Consider the following 17152-nt stretch of genomic DNA (forward strand, 5'->3'; position numbering starts at 1 on the left):
GTTAGAGAGTTCTTGAGAAGCCAAAATTACACATTACATGCCAATAAAATGTGTGCTATTGTTTTTATTAAGAAAGATAAAAAAAGAATTTAGGCTGGTCAAACCTGGATTAATTATTCAAGCATATGATAAAACTTAGATTATTGAATAATAAGGATTAGAAAATGAGGTTATTTTATAAAAAGTAGAAATCATAGGATGCAAAATATCAAGAGTAAAATTTGATCGGACATACATATAACACTTTCTGATGTCATTCCTTAACATAACAAAACCCTTTTATTAAAACTATAATGGTGATAGATTTTAATATAAAGTAAAGAGCTATGAAAAAGAAGAAATGGATATGGGATCGGTATCCATTAAAGTTTAAATTTGGACGGTCCAAAATATATATTAAAATTTAGGTCATTAAATCATAAGATAAACAAACGACGTGAGTTGGTTACTTGGTTACATATAAGACATGACTCAACTAAACTAATGATGATTTTTGGGTGGTCCCGAATCGGAATTGTAAGTTGCAACTATAGAGCTAGTCATTTATAAATTTTGATGTGGAAAAAACTGAAAACTGCGAGAGGCGCGTGGGACAGGTAGAAGGAATTACTGCGAGGTGGGTGGAGTGAAGAGGGAAGCGTAAGTGTAACAGTGGGGGAGCAGTGGAATAAGGAGAGCGTAAAAAACGCTATTCAGTGACAAAGGAGGCGTTAAAAAAGAGCATGAATTGAATATCATCAATATGGAACTCGGTCAAATCCCATCCCTCCTTCTTCTCCTCCTCCTCCTCTTCTCCCAAACCCTAATTCCCACACCTCACACACCTCAGATCTGGTGCCCCTCAACTTCAGCGGATAATTCAATGAGATTGGAAGGGTTTTGAGGGTGTTGGGTAGCGGAGGAGGAGGAGCTGCTGCTGCCGCTGCTGTTGGTATATCAGTATATCACTATTGTCGTAACGGTCAGATGGAAGGGAACTCAGGCGGAAATGACGTGGAGCTGCTGTGTAAAACGCTACAGGTGGAGCACAAACTATTCTACTTCGATCTCAAGGAGAACCCTCGCGGTCGCTATTTGAAGATTTCCGAGAAGACTTCCGCCACTAGGTCCACCATCATCGTTCCCTTTAGCGGCATTTCCTGGTTCTTAGATCTCTTCAATTACTATGTTAATTCCGATGAACAGGACGTTTTCAGCAAGGAGTTGCAGCTTGACACCAAGGCATTTCTTTTTCTTTTGCTTTTTCTCATTTTTCGGCCCTGCTTCTCGATCCATCATCCCATGCCCATTCTTTGTTTTCAGGTATTTTACTTTGACATCGGCGAGAACAGGAGGGGTCGCTTTTTGAAGGTAATTTTATTTGTTAATTGTCCCTCTTTGCCATGGTTACGCTTGCTTTTCAAGACATTTTCCTTTTTTTCTTTTTCTTTTCTTATCTTTTTTCAATGCATAAAGTTGAGCAATTTTGAGTTATGCGTCTAAGTTTGTTTACAGAACTTGCTTTCGTTGACTCTCCATCGCTAGTACAAAATTCAACTTAGATTCCATGTGCTTGCACTAAAAAAGGGGAAATTCTCTGTAACTGCAATCTTTTTGCTTGTGCATGATTTGGCTCAATTATTTGAAGCAAGATGCTGCTTAAGAATTCAGCATTTCGGGAATGCCTTCCAGGGTAGCCAACTTGGAACTGGAATTACCCTTATAAAGCCATGTTTTTTCACAAATCTAAAAATGGAAAAACCTTGAAAGGGGTTTCCTTGGGAAACCTGCAAGAAGAAAGGAGGCCTGAATATTGGAGGCATGCAGTCCTGAACTTCTCTCCTTGTTAAAATATATTCACTTTTGGCAAAGTCTTCTTGAGTATGAAGGACATCTTGTAATTGCGTTTGCATTTTTGGGTACTACTCACTCTTATTGTTAAAAATTAAGGGCCAAAGTTGCATCCTTTTTGATAATGATTCTTTACTTTTCTAGGGGCTTTGTCTCATTATGTTGTTGGCTCTGTAATTTGACCATGATTATAACCATTGATTTTAGTCATGAAATTACTGGGGCCCATAAAATTTCGGCATTGCAGAGTTGATTATATATATATAATTTTGGGTAGAAAAAATACAAAAGAAAGGAACCATGAGAATTTAAAAGCCTGAAAATAAGATATACATTGGATAGGTTAATGTTGTTCTGAAACTTATGAAATCAACCCTGCATTAAGCCATTGAGACATCACTCAACCAGCAACAGATTGGAATGGGGATAGGAGAGGCTCATGGTTTGGGTCCATTAAATTACATGAAAAAAAAAAAATCTTGCCAAATAAAAAAAAATCAACGATATTTTTTTATTTCTCCCAAATTCTATCATCAGCTTACAACTTATGAAATCAACCCTGTATTGAGCCCTTGAGACTTCACTCAACTGGCAACAGATTGGAATGGGGATAGGAGAGGTTCTAGGTTTGGTTCCATGAAAATAGTGGGAAAAAACCATTACCTAGCAAAGAAAAAATCAACTATATATTTTCTTTCTCCGAATTGCCATCATCAGCTCTTCATCCAATTCTCTTTATAAAGAAAATTATTTACAATCCATGCATTTTTTTATTACAAATCTCTAAACCTATTGTGTATTGTCAATCTTGGCCTCAATAGGTTCCATACCGATTGATTTATTAAACTTAGGTGTCAAAGAGCAACAGTTTGTATTCCAACTAGTCACAATTTGGATTTGTGTAGGCATACTGGGTTAGGCAAGATGGATTTAAATTTTTGTCCCTATGGAATGTTGACAGGGTTAAAATTTCTGCCTTTACATAGTTTTCTCTTCATCCTTTGTATCTCATGTAGAATGAGTTCTAATATTTGCTAGTATTTTGAGTCCAATTTGTATTGAACTGGTTTACTAAGTAGGGATTATTGTGAGGTTGTACTACTCACATTATGGAGATCACCAGGTCTAAATAGTAAATTTATTCTTTTATCATTACATAAATAATTCTGATTTTCTCTATTTTATTGTAGTTGTATTAAGATGATTATATCTTTAGATAGCTTACCTAATATTCCAGTTTATTTGTTGAATGTTTTAGACTAGCAATAATTAATAAATTATGCCACACTTGGGTATCCTTTTTGTTAGAGCTTCACAGCATATTGCACCTGGTATTGCAACCTGGGAGGTTGGATTGAAGGCCCGTTCTAGTCCATTTTCTATGTTTAAACAAGCTGCCCATGGCCTCCTACACAATCCCATTGTTCTGGTTGGGCTTGGCTTTAATTGCTCAAGTTGCAGCCCAACTGGTGTCCTTGCTAAACTGACACCTCCATGTTTGACTTATCCATCTTGGAGATGCAGCTGAATTATTTTTCTTGTGTTGATCTTGGTAGTTTTCCTTCCAGTTTCCTTAATTTCTTTTGGCTTTGTCAGTATCTAATGACACAAATTGTTGGTTTTCTATTTTTGAGACTTTTTTTTACGAACATTTTGTTATGGTGATGTTCTTCTTTCTTTCTCCATGGATACTGATACGTCTCCTCTTTTTCCTTTTTGTTTCCCTGGATAGTGATTACTACTACTATTATTACTATTACTATTATTATTATTATTAGGAATTCAAATATTGATATAAACTATTAGTACAATTATTATTACTATTATTATTGTTAGGGATTCAAATATATGATATAAACAGATATATGTAAATTTATTATTGTTGCACAAGATAGAATTAATTTTACTGATCAACCCCTATCTCTATTGCTCTTGGATTATTTATGTTTCTTTTACTGAAAAAAACTAGTGTTGGAATGCCCATTTCCTAAGCATGTGTTTGGATGAAGCATTTCGAATTACCTGAGGAACCTGAAAATAGTGGGATTTCATTTTTGATTAGAGAAAATGGAGGGATTGAAAACACTAACATTGCAAAATTCTTGTTGGAAAAAAGTTCTTGGACTTAAGAATTTTACTATTCAACTGAAAATTATCCTGTTTGGTTGTATATTTCTTCCTTATTTGAATGAGTTTTACTTCTTATAGAAGATTGATTAACTATATTTTAGTTGTCATATATTTCTTTAAAATTTAACAGTTGACATATACTAGTTTCTACTTCTATTGGTCATGTATGGATCTGCAAGCGTCCACCACTTATGTATGAGCCGAATAATGGCATATGTAGCTGACTTAGGTGGCTTCATGGTTTGTTCTCTTTGTTGATTACTGAGTTTTTGATGAGCCTAGGCTCTCATTGCTTCCAATTCATCTTATTGATGTTTTGGGGCTACCTTTTTTTTAGTTTCATTTCTTATGGAGTTCTCCCCTTTTGTTTGATATCTTTTCTCTTGCTTCCAAGATGAAGGAAAGTGGACTGGTTTAAGGCATGAGAAGTGTCAGAAGCTTTGGATGCTTGTGATTTAATAGAAAGGTATAATCCTAGTTGAAGTGGAACAACAGTCAATATCTTGAGTGGTTCACCTCAAATAGTTGGGACAAAGTTTTATCTGTGTCACTTGGGACCTTATGCATGCACAAGTGCTTGTGTATGCATGCACACCTTGTCATATAGATTTGTGATGTAGGTTTTATAACTGTTTGTGAAGCTCTTTTGCAAAAATACGTGTGTGGTTGGGTTCTTGGATAGGGAGGAAGGACTGTATGACTGTATTCTGTGCACCCCAATATCATGTAATATACGATGGTGATGGCTGCTTTATATAGCTGGGATGGACTTTCTTAATTCACAAAATCAACTTTTAATTCTGGAGATAATTGTAGTTTGTTCCCATGCTGGTTTTGAAGCTAACCTCTTGTTGAAGTACTGAAGTCAGGTTTACTTTAAAAATTGTAGATCGATTTTTTTCTTTCCTGCCTAAGTGCTGATGCAAAGGATGCTCAGCTTGCCAGTGATTGAAGGTGTTGGTGTCGTTGCTTGAACTGTCATTAAGTTATGATTCTCATATGAATGGTTGACTCTGATTTTCTGATAGTTAAAGTTTACTGTGAGTTTTAAAGAATCTTGGTGTGTCCATGGCTTTTTGTGCATATAGTTAGAATTTATTTTTGAATGTTGGTTTACATTTTGTTACAGCTTCATTTTATAATTAATTTATTATTTATTATTTATTATTTATTTTATTTTTAAATTATTGTGAAGCATGGGAAAAGGAAAGACTTTCTATTACCAAAGGTATTGAAGGCCATCTTTGTATAGTAAGATGGTTGTCCCTTGACTGTTGTTCCCCCCATCCTCTTCTTTCTTAAGAAAAAAAAAAAGTAAAAAAAAAAAAGAAAAGGAAAATGAACAGAATAAGAGAGAAAATGAAGTGATTGTTTTATCTGCAAGAAACCCAGGACAAGCTTCCTTAGTTTTTATTTTTTGTTAATGAATTGAAAGGCTGGCTGAACGTTTATGTGTCTGAACAAACTATCTAAATGACAGGCTAATCTGTAGATTGCGAAAAAATAATCTCCTTGTAAACAGGTTGAACCCACTGTTCATTTCAAGAGTGCAGAAATCCTCCTTCCCATATTTTTTTTTTAAACTTCTCAGAATTTGATTTCCTTGCACACCATGATTCAAAACTGTGCTATAATGCTAGTCATTTGTTTTATGTTGGTTTTCTGGTTGTTTTATTTCTTTCTTTGATTTTCTTTTTTTTTTTTTTGGTGCTCAAATCTGAGGATATACAATGTAATTTTCTTTGCCAATGGCAAGCCAGGTGGGGCTAGGGGTCCAGGCTTTCTGGCAGATTAATTGAGCAAAATGATCTAATTGACCTTCTCTCTAATGGACCATTATACGTGTGGTTTAATCTTTAATTGGGAGGGAAATTTTTAGCATGATTTAGTTGGATACACTTTTCTGGTGTTGCTGGAGTGAAAGTCACTGTTGAGTGACATATTGTTCTGATGGTCTTGCCAAGACCTCTTTTGTTTTTTTGTTTTTTTTTGGCCAAGGAGCTGCTGCCAAATCTTTTCAACTTGGAGATTGCTTCAAGGATGTAGCTAAAGAAGAGTAGAATTGGCTTGGCAGAAGAGGAAAGGAAAATCATCCTCTCGCTCTGTGTTAGATTCTTATGTCGGTTGCTTGCATTCTTCCTCTTTATCCATTTGCTTCCGATGCATAAGGACTCCCAATGCATCAGATGAGAGAGATTCTGCGGGTGAAACTAGCTTCTTACATATGTCTACTTCTCTGCTTGGCACCTGAATTTGCACTGAGACAAAGAAAGCAACACTATCTCCTTGCAGCATTGTCCAGCCTTCACTTAGTGCGATATTTACTGAACCCTCACAACATTCACACCTACCCTCTCACCTTTCACCCCTGTCCTAAATACCAAGCTCATAAATTTGTTTCAAAATATTGGGCATTCAGTTTCACTTTGTCTGCACATTGCTCGTCTGTGCATAGGATTTCCTTTTTTTTTTTTTGTGTCAACATTGCTCATCTGTGCATGGATGAGCTTCCTCTAAAAGGACAAGCAAGATGATAGCAATGCCATACTAATTTATGGAATCCTGACATCCTTCATCTGCCTTAACAGTAAGTTTGGCGTTCACCCTCTTCCACACTTAGGCAATTCTTGAAATTGAGAAAAAGTATACTACAAGTGTGCCATTTCTTGATCAAATTAAAATCTTGGAATTCTAGCACGCTCTTTCTTCTTATTTTCGGTGATCTCTTGTTACTAAAGGGCCCTGAAGCACAGGGAGACTGGGCTTAGTGTGTGGTGGTCTGTGGACTTTTGTTGCAAGCTGTTTGATGGTGACTTCTTTCATTTGGAAAGGGGAGGGGGTTGTTGTGATAATTACATGGTATCATCAAATCTTGAAACTCTTGGACACAAAAATAATCTTGAAGAGATCCCTTGGTTCCTAGAAATCAGAGTCCTATTTATGTAGGAAACAATTTTCTCATGGAATTGCTAATCCTGCAATTCTTGATGAGATCTCAAGGTGCCAAAAGATGGATTGCCTTCTTGCTGAAGAGGACAATTTTCTCATGAGGGTTTGCTGATGCTGAAAAGGGTGAATGTTATTTCTTAGTTGAAGAACAGGACCAGTGGACCTCAGATGGGAAATTTTAAAGAAGTTAATTTTTCAAATTAAGAATCCTTTATAATGAGCCTGTTCTAAGGAAACCAAATGTTGTCAATGCCCTTTCTCTATTGAGTAGCCATAGTCTCATTGTTTAAGCCCTTGAGGAGAAATAAATTATTTACACCATTTTTGACCTAGAATGCGATAAATCTCCTGACACATATAAGGTATAATAAGTTCAACCCCCCTTGTTTCTTTTCAAACAGAGAAAAAATAAAAGCTTGAAGAGAAAAGGATCAGATATCCTTTAGGGAGAACCATGGAAACCCAAATCCTTAATACACCAAAAATGAAAGCAAATGAAGGGTACAAAATGAGTCCACTTTTTGAGGGAGGTGTTCTTTCATTTTCTTGGAGTATTCATTTCTAATTGTAGAGGAATATTTTGTGGTAAGGAGAAAAAAATAGATCAATCTTTCATTTTCAAACCTCAAAGATGCTGTCATAAATTCTGGAAGGAGGAAATATCTGGTAGTGTTGACTCTTATTTAATTGTGCTGTAACAACAAATGCAATTCCTGATTTTCTAGTTTGTATCAAGTTCATTTCTTGTTGCTTAAATAACTGCACTGTTACTTCATGACTTCCAAAATTGTGATATGAGAAGGCAGGTCTAGTGGTTTGAATATAATCTGGTTCTTGAAGCTTTTTTGGTCTAATGGAGTGAAGTCTGCAGGTATCTGAAGCTTCTGTTAGCAGAAATAGGAGTACCATTATTGTTCCTGCAGGAAGCACTCGAGATGAAGGGTGGGCAGCATTCAGGAACATCTTGGCAGAGATTAATGAAGCATCAAGGCTTTTCATCTTGCCCAATCAGGTGTCCTTGTGATCCCCCTTCCCTGCTTCCCTGTAAAAGCATTACTTTTCTTCTTTTAGTGGGGTCTCATTGCTTCTTGTTTTTTGGGTGTGAAAACAGCAAAGTTCTGAACCTTCAGAACGGCTTGTTGGGCTTTCAGATGATGTGGGTGCTGGCTTCATATCAGGCCACAGTACTCAACCGGCCCCAGCATCTGAGTTGAATGTGGAGAGGTCAGTTGAATTGCCTGCACAGGATGAAATTGGTAACTTGGGGGTCTCAAAAGTGATTAGAGCTGATCAAAAGAGGTTCTTCTTTGATCTTGGTAGCAACAACAGGGGTCATTTCCTGCGGATATCTGAGGTGTGTTTTAAGATGGTTTTTTCAGAGAGCCTAAAAAAATAATTTATTCATGTAGATTTGCACCATAATGAAGGTTTCTAATGGCAATCTAAAATTCCAATTATTTTTAAATGGCACCATGATTGCAGGTGGCAGGTTCTGATCGCTCCTCAATCATCCTTCCACTGTCTGGGTTGAAACAGTTTCATGAAATGGTGGGTCATTTTGTGGAGATCACTAAAGATCGAATTGAAGGAATGACAGGTGCGAATGTCCGGACAGTGGATCCCCCTCAAAGATGAACACTGAGGAGTCAGGGGTATGGTGAAAGGGACTTGCAATTCCAATCATTCAGGTTGTTCTGGTGCTACATATAGGTGTTTGATTAGGGGTGCAATTGTGCTCTGTTTGTGTTATCCTCTTCTCTTCTCTCATTCAAGTCTGAGAATAATCTGATTTCTGTTTATGAACCAAGGAAATTCCAAGGTATTTGCCAATCTTAATTTTGGATAGGGAATAACAGAAGAACAGACCAGAAATCCTGTAATTGTCAGTATGGAGTGGCACCTACTTTTACATTTTCAATAATAAAGCATTCCAAATGTGTTTTGTATCTCATTAGCAAACACTGGATTGTGGGTGCTTAGTTTGTAATGCAGGTGCTCAATCATGTTGTGGTGGTGAACGAACTGTGATGAACATATCACAGACTGTCAATTCTTCTGTTTGGTAATATAGCTGCTTTGATATTATTTCCTACTACTAGAGATGGCACGGCCAAATTAACCTCAAAGCTAAATGATATTCTATGAGAGAAACTTATGTGGTTTCTGAGGATTATACCTTTTTTCCCCCTTTTGTGGGGTTCAATATCAAATCATTTTCATCCCAGTAAACAAGGACTCTACTGTTCCTGCCCATGTGATTTCTGCTGCTTTTGTTGGAGGTGGCTTTTGACTGGTTTGCAGTTGGGGTAATGCTTTGGTTCCAAAGGAAGATGCATAAAAATAAAAATTAGGCTGCCCAAAATCAGCATCCAAATAAGGACAAAAGCTGTTGGTGATATGAGATGGATTTGGATGCTACTAAATATAATGTATTTATGTATTTATGTGTGATGCGGTGTCATGTATGATGGTCGCAATTTTTTCTTGGGGTTTTAATTTTAATTTTATTTTTCATTTGTACGGTGGTCCAAATTGTAAAATCACAAGTTTTTATTGAGACAATCAGGAGAGTGGAGAGAATCCAGAGTTGGCCCCATGTACGTGTCCCAAAGAAATTCCTGGGACCAATCAAGATACCTTCTCATAGTATTCCAAGCTAAAGCTGAAAGAGAGGTACCAAAGCAGACAGGGAATTGAAATTCACCTCGATCCCTCTCTTTTTTTTTCTCCAAGATGCTGAAGGGTGAACTGAATGAGGAACATACGAACGTCAGACCACGTTGGTTATGGGGACAGGACACTTTAAATGAAATCAAAGCATGGGTTTCTACAACAAAAGCCACCCACAAAAAGGTTAGCCTCTAATACTGTGGTGCTTAACTATGGCTTTATTTAGAGTTCTTTAAAAGCTAGCCTTTAACTTACTGGTTTTTACTAGCTTTTTAAAGCATGGGTTTCTACAACAAAAGCCACCCACAAAGTTGGATATCATTAAAATTAGCATTTCATAATCTAATAAATGCTTAGAACTTTGTTAAATGTGGAAAAATGCTAAAGACATTAGTTAATGAAATCTCTCATTATTTATTTATTTATTTTTATGTTTCATTAAATTTTTAAAGACCTTAACCGAATTACTAAAAAGATCTTAAGTTATTTAAGAAATATAATCATACTAAAATGAGATATACACATTTTTACGTGTTCTCATGCTCTTAAGCATTTAAATCGGTTTACAAGGTCAATTGTTGTTAATGTTGATATTTGTTATACTTTGTCCTTACTATTTTTATGTTTAGTATCAAGGTGGAAGTAAAATGCACATGATATATAACTTTAAATTGTCTTCAAGTGTTAAATTAAGTGAAATTAACCCAATTAATTGTTTATGTTCATATATATAGATGCATACCACAGCAACTTTTGAGATTTTACATTATAATAATTTTAAGCATGAGAATAGTTGGTTTTAAATAAATTGAACCTGTTGAACTAGAAAGTCAATATTTTCTTGCATTTGAGGATAAATGTTCTTATTCTATATAAAACTAGGAAAAAGTGAAAGTTTTAAACTGATATCTTCTAAATTAAGTATATATAAATATATGGTAAGATATGAATATAAAATGATGTACAAAGAAAAGACCAAGATATAAAAGAGTATTGGACCAGGATATTAAAGAATGAGATCAAAATACGATGAGATACAAAGCAACGAGAGAGTCAAATGACACACTTGACATCACTTTATTACTGATACTTTTTGATAGATATAGGTATTCCATGTACCCAACCCATAAAATTATGTCTTACCATTGAGTGCATGGAAGGGGCAAATAAGAGAGGCTGCTCATATGGTCATACCACTTATCCTTTTTGGAGTGAAAAAAGCATGACTAAACATCTATGGAATGTGTTCTTTGACCATTGAAAAAAAAAGGGGTAACAGCTATTGATTGTATGGGAGAATCAGCTTGAAAAACCTACTGGGCATTCAATCATTTTTCCTATTATGAAAGGAAGGGGAAAGGAGTTGGTTCCAGATGGGTCACAGCAATGCTGATGGTAACAGGTCGAAGGAATTGTCTGACACATACAGTTGAATTATATGAGAGTAACCCCCTCCCCCCCTCCCCCACCCCTGAGAAACCTAGATATTGAGTAGTGCAGGTGGGTATGGTCATGAGACCCTGGATGAAAAAGGTTCCTGTCCTAACAGCTTTATAATTTCTTCTTCTCAAAGACAGGGAGATAAGAGAGGGAGAGAGGTAGGGGTCGGCTCCTCCGGCAATTCCCTTGATATTGGTAAATGGATCCATGTTGTTCATGCAGATTATAGTTGGCCCAGATGGATGAGAGAAGGTGGTCGAAGGTGTCCCCAGTCCCACCATAGGACCACCTGCACCTAAATTTGCGTTGTTCCTTGCGCACTCACCCTGATAGAATGTGGCAAGTCTCTACTTGTTAAGGGATATAGGAGGCAGGACCACCTCTCTCGATCTCCTTCACTCCAACCCATATCAAACTCTAAAAGTTTTTCTGTCCACCTTTGGAACAAGTATCCCACTTCGTTAACAATGATTGTCCTTTCTACGTCAGACTGTCTTGTATTATATCATAGAGGTGACCACTCTTCAATCTAATCATAGTTTATGATAAAAGAAAGAATTGTTATATTCACTGCTTCTGCTTCTGCTGCTGTTTCTATCATCACTTTCTGTATCTTTGGTTTTATCTTACCGTTAATTGTTGGTTATAAAGGGATGAAGGATTAATTAAAGACATTTGTATCATTCATATCACTCTTCAAATTAAGGATAAACTAGAGGCTACAAGAGATGGTGTATGATTTAAGAAGAAAACAAGGAAAAAGAAGCTAATGAATAAATTTGATTTCATCTGGTTTCTCCTTTTATCTAGAGAAGTTCACTGTAAGATATATTCCAATTATAGAATGAAATGCACACAATTTCATATATATCAAATGTTAAAGTCAAATGTTTTCAAGGTAATCTATACACTTCACTTGAATCTTCCCTTGAAATCCACAAAAACTAGAAGTTGGCAGTGCTCCAAGTGAAACAAAAAAGTTAAAAAACCCAATGCAAGAACATCAATATATAAAAATTTTTCTTTGCAACGTACTCCAAAAACATGATTAGTCATGTATTTTGCTAATGTCGCCGTTTTTGAAGATGTTCAAAACAAGAACAAAACAATCGGGACATTGCACGGTGCAATTCAAATACTAGGTAGGTGACGCATTATAAAATGTAGACAGTGTATGATCTAAGTTTTTTTCCACATGGGTCGACATTTTTTCAAAGCAGACTTATTTGAATTCAAGGAAAGGGAGGAAAATAATATATATATATTTTTTTTTTTAAAAAGAAGAAAAATCGATATAATAAATGAGATAGAAAACGTTACCAAGCGCACACCGACATTGACTACACGAAATCCAGGGGCGGAAGAGAAACATTTCCCAACCACGTATACCTTGGGCTAAAACTGAAACAAGAAGAGACTGAGATTTGATTGGCTTCCATAATTCCTATGAAATTATTCGTACACTATAACTACACTCTAATAACAACCATAAAGGCAAAGTGATCTTGGAGTAGGAAGAAACGAAGCACTCTTGGAGAACTCATCATGATCACCTTATCTTCTTTGGTTTCTCTTTGCCTTTGAGGGACCCCAATCATCTCACTTACACTTACTGCTATATATGTTCCTTCCTAAGCCTTGGAGCAACTTCAAGGCAACATACTGCTCGGTGCTTCTCATCTCTCTTTCGCTTCCTTCTTAATAGCATACCGATATATACTTGGCATCTGTTACGTATATAGATTACCTTCCCATTGATATAGGCATCTTTAGAGAGGAGAAAAGTGATGGACTCATCCAGTTCAATGGCCATATCCAGCATTAGAGCCAACTCAGAACACGAGTACATGAAAAGGGAGTGCCAGCCGAAAACTTGGACAGGAGGACTTCATAGAGTTCTATGTATGCAAGGTGGTGATGACGATGGAAGCTATGCCAAGAATTCTGAGGCTCCTGCATCCGCGATCACCTTATCAAAACCATTGCTCTTAACAGCTATTCAGTCCATGAAACTTTTCGTCCAGAGTGAGGAGGATTCTCTGAGAGTAGCAGACTTGGGCTGTGCAACCGGGTACAACACCTTGGCCACAATTGACATGGTTGTTGAGGGCTTGAGAGAGCGATATATTAAAGAGTGTGGTGTTGACCCTGAATTTGAGGCATTCTTTTCTGATCTCCCTTCAAATGATTTCAATTCTCTCTTCCGATCATTAGCTGCCACCTTATCCAATAACAAAGCCAAGAGATATTACGCTGCTGGTGTACCGGGATCGTTTTACAGTCGCCTCTTTCCTAAAGGGAAGCTTCATGTGGCGGTTAGCCTGAGTGCGTTACACTGGCTCTCTCAGGTAATTAATGGACGAATTAGTTTTGATGCCTATATTTATATTGATAAATATTGAATTTACTATTCCATTGATATATCATACTAAAAGATTAATTAATTATCCCCTATAGTTACCCGGAATTGATAGTGTTTCTGTTTCTCCAAATTAATCAATTAATCAGATACCAGAGACAGTGTTAGACAAGAGATCACCAGCTTGGAACAAAGGAAGAGCGTGGATAGATGGGGCGAAAAAGGAGGTGGTTGAAGCATATGCAAAGCAGTCTGAGGAGGACTTGGAAGACTTCTTAAGATGTCGGAAAGAAGAGATTGTGGAGGGAGGAGTGCTATTTATGTTGATGGGAGGAAGGCCTGGTTCTCAGCGTCCGGACAATCAGTTGGATGATTCGGACTCGAGAGCTAAGCATCCTTTCACCTGTTCCATGGATCAGGCTTGGGAAGACCTATTAAATGAGGTAATGTGCATTATATCGTTAGCAGGTGGGCATTCAATGCAAAACCTCCCGGGTGACATCTGACATCCACCTCTGTCCCTCTTTTCGTTAATGTTAATAATTTCTGGGCAGCATTAATTTCTTCATTAGTAGTATTAATACACACCAACTCGAAGTAGCACAGGTAGGACTACTTTTTGTTTGTCCCTTTTCGGCCGCTCAGTTTGAGAGGATTGAGTAGGTGCTTTCTGGATCATGCTGCAGGGATTGATAGATGAGGAGACAAGAGATGGGTTCAATATACCAGCATATATGAGGAGCATGGAGGAAGTTGAGAGGGCGATAGAGAGATGTGGTGGTTTTGAGATACAAAGAATGGAGTACCAGAGAATTGTGGAGCATTCGAAAGAGAAGCAAGATGAGTGGATCAGAGATCCAGTCTCCTATGGTAGAGCCAAAGCCAACCTGGTCCGTGCCACTCTCAGGCCTATAGTTGAGGCCCACGTTGGCCCCTACCTTTCAGAGGAGCTGTTCAAGCGCTTTGAGAACCGAGTTTCTTCTGATATTTCCCTCATCCGTAAAACTTGTTTTTATGGGGTTATTGTTATTTGTGCAATCCGAAAATAATGGGACAAATTGTGAACTCCTTTTCGCCCACCCAAGAGAGACTGAAAGAGCCAAAAACCAATTGGTGAATGCTTAATTACATAACCTGCTGCTGATTTCTACATTCCATGTAGAGCTCAAACCACGGAACAACCCTCCCCCACCAGGAAGCACCCCCAAACCAAGAAAAAGGTAACTATAAAGAAGAATGACAACTCCTCCATTTACAGCTTGCAAATTGTCCTTGTTTGCTTCTATGTGTGCATGGACTTGAGGTCATGTGAAAGATAGCCTTATTTAACTTATTATTACTGTAATTTACTTTTCACAATAACCACAGTCTACTCACTCTTTTGTCTCACTTCATAAGTGAAACCTAGTTTATAACATTTAGAAGAATAGCAAAATCCAAGAGCGGATCGACTTATATATCCATGCCAAATGAATGAATTCTATATGATGTGAACCAAAGTTTGTATGTATTATTTCACCATGCATGCATGGTTATCTATCATTTCTTTATAATATCATTGGCAAAATCTGCATAGACTCGATCACACAAAGATCGTCAAGGTTATTATATAAGATTTGTGGGTGCATTTAATAACTTTAGTCTTCAAAATAATGATGGTGAGTTGTTGATGCAATTCGATCTTGCTTCCATTAGATAACTTACTTCTCTGAATAAGTTCCTAGCTATAGATAGATGAACGATACTTGCCCTCTAGAGTTTGTTTGTCATGAGAAGGAAGACTCAAGAGCCTCCTAGGAATTCTCCTTCGATGCTCAAGTTAGAATGATTACCACCAAACAATGGATACACATACCTTTCTCTTCCTAATGTTTCTCTTTTATAGCATTTCTAGTGGATAGTGTGCAAATGCTTAAAGTAAAGGGATGTCTCATGTGAGTTGGCTGGCCAACTTCATGCCAAGAAAAAATGTGCGATGGAAATCTAGCTTGTAGGGAACCCTAAATTACTTTGTTCCCAAGCCTTGGATCATTAGGTTGTATAAAATCCTATCCTAAGCTCTCTAGAACTGAGCATAGTGGAAACATGACATTCAAAAACCAATAATAAACCATAGATAGAGAGTTTAGTACCATACCTAAGCTCTAGATGTTCCTAGATTGATTCTTGTCGATATAGAAAACTCCAAAATTGTAGAAGATCTTGTAAATGCAGTAGTCTTCCACTTGAAATGGTGGAAATCTCTGGGTTGAAGGTTAAGGTTCTTTATCTAGATTGAAGGGAGAGAATGACAAAAGCCTTAACCCTTAACCCTTAAGGGGGGTATTTATAGGCTTCTTATTAGGCTTAAATGACTTAAGCCCACTTTGGGCTTGGGTCACTAAATGTAACCCAAAAAGGATCCTAATTAATTAATTAGTCTAATTGAGCTCCAATTAATCAATTATTTCAGTTCAAAGATATTGTTTACTCATCCCTATGCAACCTTACGTAATTATAAAAATACTCTTATGCACATAAATGAACCAATGACCAATCCACCTGTTATAAACTATGTCATCAAGGTATATGAGTTTGAGCAAAGACCATTGGGACCTATAAGACAGTACTGGCTCCCTTAGAATTCAATTATGAAGTTGACTCAATATTCCACTACAAAGAATTAATTGCACTCTAGTACCCTAGGTATATTACAACAAAACACTAAGTGCTTGGGTTTGTGACCTGCTATCCAATGCTCATGGCCTTCTCATGAATTGGTATCCATAATCTAATAAGGTGAAATCTATTATCCTTTCAAAATTACCTCTATTGCCATTGAGTTATAGATCCTCCTATTATGTGATCAAATTATATACTGTAGCTCATAAAAAGCATATATCAAATTCCACTAAAGGAATTACTACGACGACATAGATTTTATGATCACACGTCCTTAGGATCACCTAAGTGGACGTACTATTTCAAAGTCCATGAGATATCATGGTGCCACTATTGAGAATACCTGTTGCTATCAACTTTCATCAATAGTGACATAATCCATAGAAAATATATGATCATTTTAGAATCTCAAATGTAAGTTAAAGCCACTACTAATTTTGACACAAACTCAATATTCTCTCAAGGTTGAGAGATAATACAATATAGTAGCTTGGTAAAGTTGTAACTGCTTGATAGCCTTTTATGATCACTCATTATAAGTCTTGTCTAATGTGTAATCATACACACTAGTTGTGACAACCCATCCTTACAAGCACCATCCACTTGGATAGTGTCACCTCTTTAGTTTAAAGATTGAGATGGAGATACTATCTTATGAAAGGAAATTAACTTATAACCAAATATATATATATATACTATGTCAGAGCAACACAAGGAAGCATATTAAAGGAACTATATATTTATTACCCTTTTGAGATACAAAATTTTGAGTACATAAAAGCTGGCCTTAAGGAACAAAAAACTTGAACATATCTAGGGAAATGGCTACATGCTAGTAGTCTATCTAAAAAAAAGCAAAAAGAATAGGGCAACTAGGATTATATGCCTTGTCCATCCTCCGAAACTTATTTGGTATCTAGTTCTACTAGGTCCTTATATAAAAAATTTATGAAACTACAAAGTGAGTATAACTTAGTGAATGATCATATAACTTAGGTTTTAGGATGGTCAGTCCATAATAGAAAAATGAGTTTCATCATGCATGTAACACTCAATGTAGATAATATTTAGTATAACAATCAAGTAGGCATACAATATAAGATAATTCGATGT

General features: G+C 36.6%; 2 protein-coding genes across 2 annotated transcripts; both read left to right on the forward strand.

The window, feature by feature from the left end:
* Positions 1-690: 690 nt before the first annotated feature.
* Positions 691-8860, forward strand: LOC117916409 (transcription factor Pur-alpha 1). The gene is made up of 5 exons (XM_034832383.1): positions 691-1221; positions 1303-1350; positions 7781-7921; positions 8021-8263; positions 8392-8860. Exons 1-5 carry the CDS (start codon positions 967-969, stop codon positions 8542-8544), a joined length of 840 nt encoding a protein of 279 aa, XP_034688274.1. The 5' UTR covers positions 691-966; the 3' UTR covers positions 8545-8860.
* Positions 8861-12539: 3679 nt separating this feature from the next.
* LOC117916665 (gibberellic acid methyltransferase 2-like) lies at positions 12540-14856 on the forward strand. Its single transcript, XM_034832803.1, has 3 exons — positions 12540-13367; positions 13528-13821; positions 14065-14856. Exons 1-3 carry the CDS (start codon positions 12807-12809, stop codon positions 14425-14427), a joined length of 1218 nt encoding a protein of 405 aa, XP_034688694.1. The 5' UTR covers positions 12540-12806; the 3' UTR covers positions 14428-14856.
* Positions 14857-17152: the final 2296 nt, after the last annotated feature.

Source organism: Vitis riparia, chromosome 6, assembly GCF_004353265.1.
Source record: "Vitis riparia cultivar Riparia Gloire de Montpellier isolate 1030 chromosome 6, EGFV_Vit.rip_1.0, whole genome shotgun sequence".
Classification (NCBI taxonomy): domain Eukaryota; kingdom Viridiplantae; phylum Streptophyta; class Magnoliopsida; order Vitales; family Vitaceae; genus Vitis; species Vitis riparia.